At 56.5% G+C, this 11009-nt stretch overlaps 1 protein-coding gene across 4 annotated transcripts in view; it reads right to left on the bottom strand.

Moving 5' to 3' along the window:
* Positions 1–4886: 4886 nt before the first annotated feature.
* The window catches only part of CLIP2 (CAP-Gly domain containing linker protein 2), a 69365-nt gene continuing 63242 nt past the window's right edge, over positions 4887–11009 (bottom strand). For 3 of the 4 annotated variants that reach the window (XM_047712816.1, XM_047712815.1, XM_047712817.1), the window contains 4 exons: positions 10765–10924; positions 9305–9490; positions 8933–8995; positions 4887–6880 (listed from right to left, as the gene is read on the bottom strand). In XM_047712816.1, coding sequence (XP_047568772.1) covers positions 6869–6880; positions 8933–8995; positions 9305–9490; positions 10765–10924 — 421 coding nt within the window. In that variant the 3' untranslated portion in view covers positions 4887–6868. Of the gene's footprint in view, positions 6881–8932; positions 8996–9304; positions 9491–10764; positions 10925–11009 lie in introns of those variants that run through there. The other variant, XM_047712818.1, reaches the window with a different exon arrangement.

Genomic DNA, 11009 nt, shown 5'->3' on the forward strand with positions numbered 1-11009 from the left:
CGCTTTAACCTCCTTCAGAGGTTTGCTCTTGTGTTTGGACTCTCCCAACAGCTACTCGGCGGTAGGTTCTATGCTGGTGAGTATATCCCTTTGTCTTTCCTGACACCCTGGTCTGCAAAGTGCAGACCGACGGAAGGAGGGCTCTCTCTGCACTGGTTTGGTCCTGTCTGGATTCCCAGCTGGAGACCGTGGGTGGGGGCCTCGTCCGCAGTGGGACCCTCAGTGTGGGGCTCTGCTTGGCCTCCTGTGGGGCCGCCGTTGTATCAACCCACACCCCCCAACCCTCCGTGCAGCTCCCCGAGGCCTGAGGCAGGGACCAGGGGGTCAGTCAAAGGGGACAGATCTCCCAGACCCTGGCGTTGGGTTGTCTGTCTGTCCCCTTTTACCAGCAATGATTCTTCACGTGTCATCATGGGTAGAGCATACATTCCTCAACCCACCTGTGCACCCAGAGAAGACGGGATAAAGGTAAATGCTGTATGATCTCACTTACATGCCGAATACACTTTTTAAAGATTTTTAAAAAAAAATTTTTTAAGATTTTATTTATTTATTTGACAGACAGAGATCACAAGTAGACAGAGAGGCAGGCAGAGAGAGAGGGGGAAGCAGTCTCTCCCCGCCGAGCAGAGAGCCCAATGCGGGGTTCAATCCCAGGACCCCGAGATCATGACCTGAGCCGAAGACAGAGGCTTTAACCCACTGAGCCACCCAGGTGCCACTAAAGATTTTTTAATTAAAAAAAAAATTTTTTTTTTAAATTTTTTAAGAAAACCCTCATAGATACAGAGAACGTATGGGTAGTTGCCAGAGACAAGGGGGATTGGGGGAAGGTTGGTGAAGTGTGTGAAGGGGGTCAAAAGGCACAGACTTCCACTTATAACATAAATAAGGGGCATCTGGGTGGCTCCGTCGGTTAAGCCTCTGCCTTTGGCTCAGGTTATGATCTCAGGGTCATGGGATCAATCCCGGTGTCAGCCTCTACACTTTGGGAGGAGCCTGACTTCTCCCTCTCCCTCTGCCCCTCCACTTGCTCATGCTCTCTCTGTCTCTCTCTCTCAAATAAATAAATAAAATCTTAAAAAAAAAAAAAAAGAGGGGCGCTGGGGTGGCTCAGTGTGTTGAAGCCTCTGCCTTCAGCTCGGGTCAAAATCCCAGGGTCCTGGGATCGAGCCCCACAGCGGGCTCTCTGCTCAGCAGGGAGCCTGCTTCCCTTCCTCTCTCTCTGCCTGCCTCTCTGCCTACTTATGATCTCTCTGTCAAATGAATAAATGAAAAAATCTTTAAAAAAAAAAAAAAGATGATTAAGTCCTGGGGATATTGTGTGCAGCATGGAGAGCTACAGTTGATATCACTGTGTCCACTTTTTTTTTTTTTTAAAGATTTTTTTATTTATTTGACAGAGAGAGAGATCACAAGTAGGCAGTGAGGCAGTCAGAGAGAGAGAGGAGGAAGCAGGCTCCCCGCTGAGCAGAGAGCCCGATGCGGGCCTCGATCCCAGGACCCTGGGACCACGACCTGAGCCGAAGGCAGAGGCTTTAACCCACTGAGCCACCCAGGCGCCCTCACTGTGTCCACTTTTGAAAGTTGCTTGGAGAGTAGATCTTGAAAGTTCTCATCAGGAGAAAAAAACATTTGTAACTGTGTGGTGACCCCATGTTAACTAAACTTACCCTGGAGATCATTTCCTGATGTATGCAAACAACTCACGATGTGGGACTCCTGAAATGAATGCAGTGTTATGTGCCCACTGTATCTCAATTTAAAAAATAATAATAATAGGGCGCCTGGGTGGCTCAGTGGATTGGGCCGCTGCCTTCGGCTCAGGTCATGATCTCAGGGTCCTGGGATCGAGTCCCGCATCGGGCTCTCTGCTCAGCAGGGTGCCTGCTTCCCTCTCTCTCTCTCTCTGCCTGCCTCTCCATCTACTTGTGATCTCTCTCTGTCAAATAAATAAATAAAATCTTTAAAAAAAATAATAATAATAAATAAATATTTTTTAAAAAGAGCAGAGTGGGTAAGTACATTGTGGTACATTGATGCAATGGCCGATTTAGCTAGCGATAAGAATGGACTTCGCAAAACAAAACAAAACCAAAGGGCGCCTGGGTGGCTCAGTGGGTTAAGCCGCTGCCTTCGGCTCAGGTCATGATCTCAGGATCCTGGGATCGAGTCCCACATCGGGCTCTCTGCTCAGCAGGGAGCCTGCTTCTCTCTCTCTCTCTCTCTGCCTGCCTCTCTGTCTACTTGTGATCTCTCTCGGTCAAATAAATAAATAAATAAATCTAAAAAAAAAAAAAACAAAAAACAAAAAACAGGGTATTGCAAAGCACAAAAAAGAGTGAAATTCACAAGTGTTCCTGAGAGCCAAAAACACCCTTCCAGAGCCCGGAAAGTGGATAAGAAAGCTCATCAGTGATGACAAAGGTAGAAACCTGGGTGGCTTCTTGGGTGTGAGGGGGTGAGCCTGGGCTGGGAAGGGGCCCAGCAGAGCCTGCCTGGATTTGGGAATGTCCTGTATTTTGACCGGAGCGGTGATGACGGTGGCGTACACTCATGTAAAAAATGCATCCATCGGGACACCGAAGATCTGGGCATTTTACCGCATGTAAATTACTCCTCGGCAGCAAAGAAAAACAAAAACTTATGATAAAATATTCCAAACACCCAAAACATTAAAAGGGATTGTATTTTATTTTTAAAGATTTTATTTATTACACTCATGTAAAAAATGCATCCATCGGGACACCGAAGATCTGGGCATTTTACCGCATGTAAATTACTCCTCGGCAGCAAAGAAAAACAAAAACTTATGATAAAATATTCCAAACACCCAAAACATTAAAAGGGATTGTATTTTATTTTTAAAGATTTTATTTATTTGTTTGACAGAGAAAGAGAGGGAGCACAAGCAGGGGGAGTGGGAGACGGAGAAGCAGGCTCCCCGCTGAGCAGAGAGCCCGACGTGGGGCTCGATCCCAGCACCCTGGGATCAGCACCCAAGCTGAAGGCAGACGCCTAACGACTGAGCCACCCAGGTGCCCCAAAGGGATTATATTTTTAAAGAGCCCTTTACATGACACCAATTCAGTGACACCCACTGAAGTCTTTGGTGTTGACACATGCCTCTCTGGCTTGGTCCCTACCCTAGGTGAGATCGGGGGGCTCGTTCAGGTCCGTGGGAGCAGTCTGCTGACCCCTACATTGGACTGTCAGGGGACCCACCAAGAGGGCAGCTGGGGCTGCCACATGCCTGCGGATGGAGAAAGGGAGCCTCCCCCTCTCGGCCAGGAGAGGAGGAAGGACCAATGGAGACTTTGACCTAAGGACTTCTCCTGGGGTCACATTGAGATCCACTGTCACTCTCCCTGTGACAGTGTTTGTCTCTTCCCTTCTTCCTTCCTCTCTGCACCCAACTCCTTCATCCAACGACGAACACACAGGGCCACGCCGACTGCTGGCTTGAAAGCCGGGAGTGGGGTGGGGGCTTCACTCTTTTCTGACCACAGCATACGGTTTCCACTGCAGGCTACACAGGTCAAAGAAACGCTCCCCGCTCCCCGGGGTCAGGGCGATGCATTTAGTGCCCTGGGTCACCACCTTATCCGGGGACTGGGCCTCAGGGACAACGAAAAGAAACCAGAAATCACAGTGGTGTTCGATCAGGCCCCGGAGGAAAGACTCTTGTTTGCAGACGCTCTTTGAAGTTCAAAATGCTGGGAAGGGCAGAGCCCCTGAGTGTTCAAGGCAGCGGAAGCCCAGAGACCAGGCGCTGTTGAGCTCTAGCCCAGAAACGTCTCTTTCTCTCTTTTTTTTTTTTTTTGGTAAAGACTTTATTTATTTGACACAGAGAGAGATCACAACTAGGCAGAGAGGCAGGCGGGGTGGGGGGGAGCAGGCTCCCCACTGAGCAGAGAGCCCGATGTGGGGCTCGATCCCATGACCCCGAGATCATGCCCTGAGCTGAAGGCAGAGGCTTGCCATTTATTCCCACCCCAGCCCCATTCTGCTGCCCCTCCGTCTGGGCTGGGTGTGCCCGGGGGGCTGCCGGCCTGGGCTCCAAGTTGGGTTCAGCCTCCGAGAGGGGCAGCTGGAGGAGGGCAGGAGAGAGCCGGGGTCATTGTCTCCTGATCCTTTCCGCCTGGAGTGGGGTCCTCCGCACAGCTCCGGTCCCAAGCACAGCGCCTTTGCTCTGCTCCTTTGGGGTAACGGTGGCCCCCAGAGTCCCCTGTGGGCTCCCTTAGCCCACCTGTGCCCACAGCCCCTCTTCCCTAAACCCGTCACCCACGCACAGCCCCCACCGCCTCCTCCTTCTCTGCTGACACAGTACCTGGGAGCCAGCACGAAGCTTCCAGATGCATTCAGCTGTTAACCCCGAGAGCCTTGATGGTCTCCCAGGACAGCAATGTCAAGTGCAAAGCCTGTAAGATGACCACAGAGCTTGCAAACTCTTACCGTTCATTTGATCTTGAGAGAGCTGGCTGCAGGAGACAGAATTCCCTCCCTGAGGTTCCAAGTGTTCTCGCAGAACTCACTGAACTCGTTTTAGTTATTTATTCTGCACATCAGGGAGAGGTTTCATTTTCTTCTTGTGGGCCCCCTCCTCCTTCTAACAGAGTCAAGTCCAAACCCCCAGCCCTCTTCTGGCAGCCTTGCCCGGCCTGCCCCCCTATGCCTGCTGTCTCTGGTCCTCAGGGGGTCCCTGCTGGGTTCCTGCTCCTTGGACGAGCTCCGGTCCTGGTCTCCTGGGTCTCTTCAAGCCAGGCCCTGTGAAGCCCTCATCAACCTTTCACAACTGAGTAAGAATTAGCCGGCAACGAGCAGGACAGGACCGACGCCCGCTCCTGGCACGTCCCAGCGGGCACGCAGAGAAAAGCAGACAAGGGTCCTGGACATCAGTCACAAGCTTTATTGTCTCGAGCACGGACTCGCCACACTTCAACAATTCCACTTCGGGGAGGATAAGGGTTGGGAGGGCTTGGGGACGGGGCACTGGCTGAACCCACACTGGGCAGGGGGAGGCGCTCACAGGCAAAGGGTTTCTTGCCACCTGCCAGGCGCCCTGGGGGCTCAGCCCCTCCTGGTGTGGGCCTTTGGCTGTTAGTAGACTAATCGGTGCCTTCTGTAGGCGGGGCGAGCTGCCGGATTTTGCTGGAAAGAGTAGTAGTTAACTCTGGGTTAGGCCACTAAAGCGTCGCTCTAGACTGTTGTTAATAAAACCGCATGCGAGAGCTACCAGAAGCCAACGGGGAGGTGGCGGGCCGTCGGGACGATCTGGCTAACCGCCCCGGCCCCAAGGATGGGCTGCATTTGGGCAAGAATGGGGTCCCCTGGGCTGCTCTCAGGGCACAGACCGCATACCCGTCCTGGTGCGTGGCAGGAACGCCTCGATGGGCCGTCAGGCTTCCCCCTTGAGCTCCTGGGAGCGGAGGGCCCCAGAGTGAAAACACTCCCTGAGCTGGGGGGGGGCGGAGGAAGGCCTCCGCGGGACACTGAGGCAAAGGCAGTAACCTACGGGCCCTCCAGCTCTAGAGGTTTTTCTACTGGCTTTTCCCACCACCCCACAGGCCTGGAGTAACCCAGACGGGCTCGCCGGGCATCGGGGAGAGGCGGTTAGATCTTTCTTTTCTACAACGGCTCTTGGGCTCTTTTCTTGGCTGCGGGGACGGGGCTTCCAGAGCTCGGAGCAGGTGCCTGGTAAGCAAGGGGGCTGTTGGCAGGCGTGCCCTCCGACGAATGTGCCCCGCACGCACATCCCTGAACACTCACCCACGTGTACCCGGGTGTACACACACACAGCGCAGCAGCAGAACCGTGTGCTGTGTGTCCGGGCACAGCCCTGCCAGGCCGGGGGATCGACCCCAGGACCGCAGCTTGGGCATCTTCGGACGGCAAACGCCCCCGCCCACACGGCTGCGTATGTGTGTGAGACCCCCGGTGCGCAGGCCAGGGTCGGTGCGTGTCTGGGTCAGAGCCTGCGTGAGCGTGTCTGCGGGGGAGAGGCCCAGTTCTGGAACAGCTAGTCCACCCCGGGGACACTGCGTGGCGGACCAGTCAGAACGTGCCTGGAGCCCCGGGTCTGGGCTCTCCAGCGGCCCCGCTGCCCCAGCTCCCAGCCAGGTCCGTGAGGGGGGATGAGGAGAGGGGCTTCCAAACGTTCCTAATACTGTGGCTCCTGGCCTTGTGGTGACCGTCTGGCCAGCAGCTTGGAGCTACATGTATGCGCTGGTGTTGGGGGTGGGGAGGGGAGGACCTTGTCCCCATAACACCTTGAACTTGGGCCGAGCTGGGCAGAGGGGCTGAAGGGGGCTTGTATCACTGTTTGTTGGGACAAGAAGCCTGGGGGCTGCAGAAAAGGGGGTCCCCACCTGGCTCCTGAGGACCAGACTGCCCTCCTTGGTGCCTAGTGGGGCCTCCTCTGACCCTTTCCCGGGACAATGGCTCTCTGGGGTGTCAGGGGAACCCGGGAGAAGGAGGAGAAGGGAGGGGAGGGACACGCCCGGGGTGCCAAGATGGTGCTCAGGGCGGCTCCTTCTGGGGGTGGGGTGGGGGACCTGGCCAGATCACCTCAGCCTCCCCCAAACAAATTCCAGAAACTGCTGGGGCATCCAGGCTGTCCAGGCCGAAGGTCCCGGGGGCCAGGCCGGGACTGTACCGCTCTCTGTGGGAGGTCGTGCTTGAGGAAGCCTCCTGGTCCCGCAGGGGGGTCGGGGATGGGGGATTGTCCGAGGCAGTGGGCACGTTATTGTTACAAACACTGTTCTTGTCTCCAAAGTGACAGTCCTGGCCCCTGCCTGGAGGGGGCGCCGCCGGGGCAGGCTGCAGGGGCTGTGGCGTGGATGGGGCCACTCCACGGTGTCCCTCGGGGTCAGTGCTTCTCCTGGAGAGAGCAAGGGCCTGATCAGCAGGTGTCGGACCCTAACCGGTCCCATCTCGCTCTCCGCCCCTCCCCCACAGGCCTCGGCCTGGCGGATTCTGTGGCCCAGGTTCTCCCATCTCTGGATGACACAGTGGCTGGGGGGGCTCCACGGCCCCAAGATGAAAGGAGAGTTCCTTCTCCTGCTCAGCCTCGCCCCTGCACGTTCACTGAGCCTCCCAGGCACCCCGAACATCCGACTCTTGATCTCAGCTCAGGTCTTGGTCTCAGGGTCATGAGTTCAAGCCCTGCCTGGGGCTCTACACTGGGCGTGGGGACTACTTAAAAAAAATAAATAAATAACAGGGCGCTTGGGTGGCTCAGTCGGTTAAGCATCTGCCTTCAGCTCAGGTCATGATCTCAGGATCCTGGGATCCAGCCCCGCATCAGGCTCCCTGCTCAGTGGGGAGCCTCCTCCTTCCTCTCCCTCTGCTGCTCCCCCTGCTTGTGCCTCTCACACGCTCTCTGACAAATAAATACAATCTTTTAGGGATAATAATAAAATAGTGCTCGCTTCGGCAGCCCATATATTAAGAGTAATAATAAAATAAAACAAAATACTCAGTGAAAAACCAGGAGGGAAACTCGACCGTGGAGTATGCCACCTACTCTGTCACGGGCTGTCAGGGGCGCTACTGAGCAGTCACCCCAGGGAACACTGCTCAGGCAAAAGCCATCAACACATGCTCAGTCCGGGGTTGTTCCGGGAAGGCGCAGGGAGTTTATGTGATCGTGAGGTCTCTCTCCCTAGACCGCCGGTTAGAAAAAACCGTTAACTGTACAGCGGAGAAATCAGACAATGTCTTGACCCGGTGATCTCAACTCCCGTTGGAGGGAAGGGCAGGTGAACGCCACGCCTGGCCAGCTGGGGGGCCCAGAGGACACCACGCTGAGGACGTATTCTAGCCTGAGATGCGTAACCCGGCTCGGATCACAAGGAACCATCAGCCAAACCCCAAATGAGGACACTTCGCTTAAAGAAAAAAGGAGGGTAAGGGCGCCTGGGTGACTCAGTGGGTTAAGCCTCTGCCTTCGGCTCAGGTCATGATCCCAGGGTCCTGGGGTCAAGCCCCGCATCGCGCTCTCTGCTCAGCGGGGAGCCTGCTTCTCCCTCTCTCTCTCTGCCTGCTTGTGATCTCTGTCAAGTAAATAAATAAAATCTTAAAAAAAAAATTTCTAAAGGTGAGGTCCAGCATTTAACAATTAAAAAAAAAAAAAAAAGGAGGGCGGGAGCACCTGGGTGGCTCAGTCGGGTAAGCGTCTGACTTTGGCTCAGGTGGTGATCCTGGGGTCCTGGGATCAAGATCCCAGTGACACCCAACCTGGGGCTTGAACTCACAAGCCTGAGATCACGAGTCACACGCTCTTCCAACTGAGCCAGCCTGGAGCCCCCGGGGTCATTTTGAACAGCGAGATCACCAGGAAAAAGCACGAAAATGGGAGAAACACGGCACCAAACGGAGCGTGGAAAGGACGGTTATTGACTCAGAACTGGAACCGGCGGTGAGCATCGCCCTGTGCGGCCTCTGCTGGGACTGTGCGCTGCGGGTGACTCGAATTTCTCTCCATTCTGCGCATGCCCGAGAATGACCTAAAAGGGCCGTGAGTGCTGATTTTGGGGTCACAAATGTCATGAAGTAGGTCGGTTTGCAAACAAGGAATCAGCAAATAATAAGAATTCTGTACATGTACACACGCACACACACACAGAGGGAAGTTCCACAAAGAGATCATCTAAGAGTTGTCAACCTAGGTCATCTCTAAGAGTACGTTCTAAGTTTCCCAGTAGGCACGTAGAACTTTTACTCGGTCAGTGTTTGGAAAAAGAGCAACAAGGTGGCAGTTGCGGATGACGGCCGGATGGAGAGTGGCCGCCCTACCTGGGGAGACTCTGGCACCAGGCACCTTTGTAATTGAGGTGGCTTTTCGGTTTTTTTTTTACTCCTGAGAAGTCAGCCCGTGTGGGAGGGCCGTGGGTGTGGCAGGGGGTCCCCCGGGGGGCAGGGCGTCCCTTACCTCTTGTTTGTGGCCCTTGTCTTGCTGGTGGATGCCGTTTGCAGAACTGGAATTGCTGATGGCCTGCAAAGAGTCACGGGCACGGGCTGAGTGAGGGTCACCAGGCGGCAGTTCCTGGTGCGACCACTAGAGGCCACCAGCGGCTCTTCAGAAAGCAGCGGGGGTTGGGGGTCTCAGAGCAAGGCCGCGTCCCAGCTGAGTCTGAGCTCCCCAGGATTAAGCCGTGTACTCCCCTGGGCTGGGACTCCCGGAGGACAGGGCCGAGTCTCCCCGCTCACAGACCAGGGTTCCCAGGACAGGGCCATGCTTCTGACGACAGGGAGCGCCCTGCGGCTCGCCGCCCGGTCCGCCCATGCCCGGCCCGGGGCTCACCTGGGACTTGTCGGGGCAGCTCCTCATGGCCTCCATGAGCTTCTCCACCTGCTGAGCCTGGTCCAGGGCGTCCCGCAGCGTGTCCTCCGTGCTCACGAGCTGGCGCTGCAGCCGCTGGAGCTCGGGCGCGGAAGCCGGGTCAATGAGGGAATAGCGCCGCTGGTCCACCAGGGACTTCTCTTTGTCCTGCACGCAGCAGGGGAGACGGAGAGCGCGCGTGTGAGCCTGTGCGCGCTCGTCTGCACGTGTGCACGCGTGTGCTGGGAGAGCACGCGCCTGCCAGCCTCCTCGCTCCTGCACAAACCTGTATCCCACTGTATCACGCTGGCCCTGGGCCGGGTGCTTCCAGATCCTTCTGCTCCGCTCTGATCCTCCACTCAAACCTCCCTCACCGTGGGGACCTTCTAACCACCGAGCCCTTCCCTAGTTCTCCTGTGGCACTGGGGACAGCACAGGGGGACACAGGAGAAGCTGCCCTGGGCGAGTTCCCCAGAGAAACTCGACCAGCCTGTGCCCCATGGAGATGAGCCAGAACAGGACTGCCCCTCTCCATGAGGCTCTGGGAAAGCCTCAGGGAATCGAAACTTTGAAGTCCCCATGGGCCCCAGGGCCTTGGCTTCTCTCGAGTTATGCCCAGATGCAGAGCCAAGGGCCCTGGAGTCCTGCCTGCGGGCTAGGCCTGCCAGGATTGGAAGAGTGTGCAGTGAGTGAGCCCCTGGCCCTTGACCCCGAGGGCCCCCAGCTGCAGGCAGGTCCTGTCCCTCTGCCCTGCCCTTGAGGCCTCCCTTCTTCCGTCTCCTCCAATGGCTGAACCCGTGCAGCTGAGCGGGAGGGCACCGGGGGCTTTGGAGCCACATCCCACGGCAGCCGGCCTGTCTTCCCAGAACCTGTCTTGTCCAACCCTGGGACTGACAGGGCCCCATAGCTGGCCACAGGGGGACCAGTGGAGACAATTCTGTCCTGTGTTCCCAGCGTGGCCCACCTACTCCAAGCCCCACGTCTGGGGACTCAGCTCAGGCAGGTTCCTGCTCCTGATGGAGGAGTCTTAGCTCCCAGCAGCTCAGGGTTAGAAAGAGCTCTGATAGGTCCCATCTCCTTCCTGAGACAGATGTGTGAATCCCCGTGGCAAAACCCTGAATTAGGAGCTGGTTTCTGGCTGATTACGTCCCTCGATGGGGAGCTCACCACCCCGCAGGAGCCCATCCTAGCTCTGAACAGCTTGGGGTCTTTGGAAATCTTCCCTTTCACTGTGTCACCCAGACTGCCACACGGCCAGCCTCGATGTCTGCAAAGGGGTCGCCCGTGGCCTTTCCACAGCTACGTCGCTGGCCCTGTCTGTGATTCTAGGGCCTCTCGAACCCTCCCTGTGACTTGGCTGTCCCTGGGGTGGCTCCAGGACATCGCCAGCCTCCGCCCACCGCGGCATGCCCCTGTTCCCAGGCTCCCCCTTGCCCACGCACCAGCCCGGTCAGCTTTTCTCGCAGACCCCGGATGTCGTCCTTGAGCTTCTGCTCCTTGATCCTCCACTCGGCCTTGTGGACCTCGCGGCTCAGGTCCCTCTCGGGCCCTGGGGAGTGGCGATTGGCCTCCAGCAGCAACACTCGAAGTTCGTTCAGGCTCCTGGCGGGATTCGGCGGGCGGGCACAGGAAAGCCCGTCAGCCCTGGCCCTCAGCTCCCACATCCCAGCGATCGGCCAGCTGCCTA

This window comes from Lutra lutra, chromosome 18, assembly GCF_902655055.1.
Source record: "Lutra lutra chromosome 18, mLutLut1.2, whole genome shotgun sequence".
NCBI classification, from domain to species: Eukaryota; Metazoa; Chordata; class Mammalia; order Carnivora; family Mustelidae; genus Lutra; species Lutra lutra.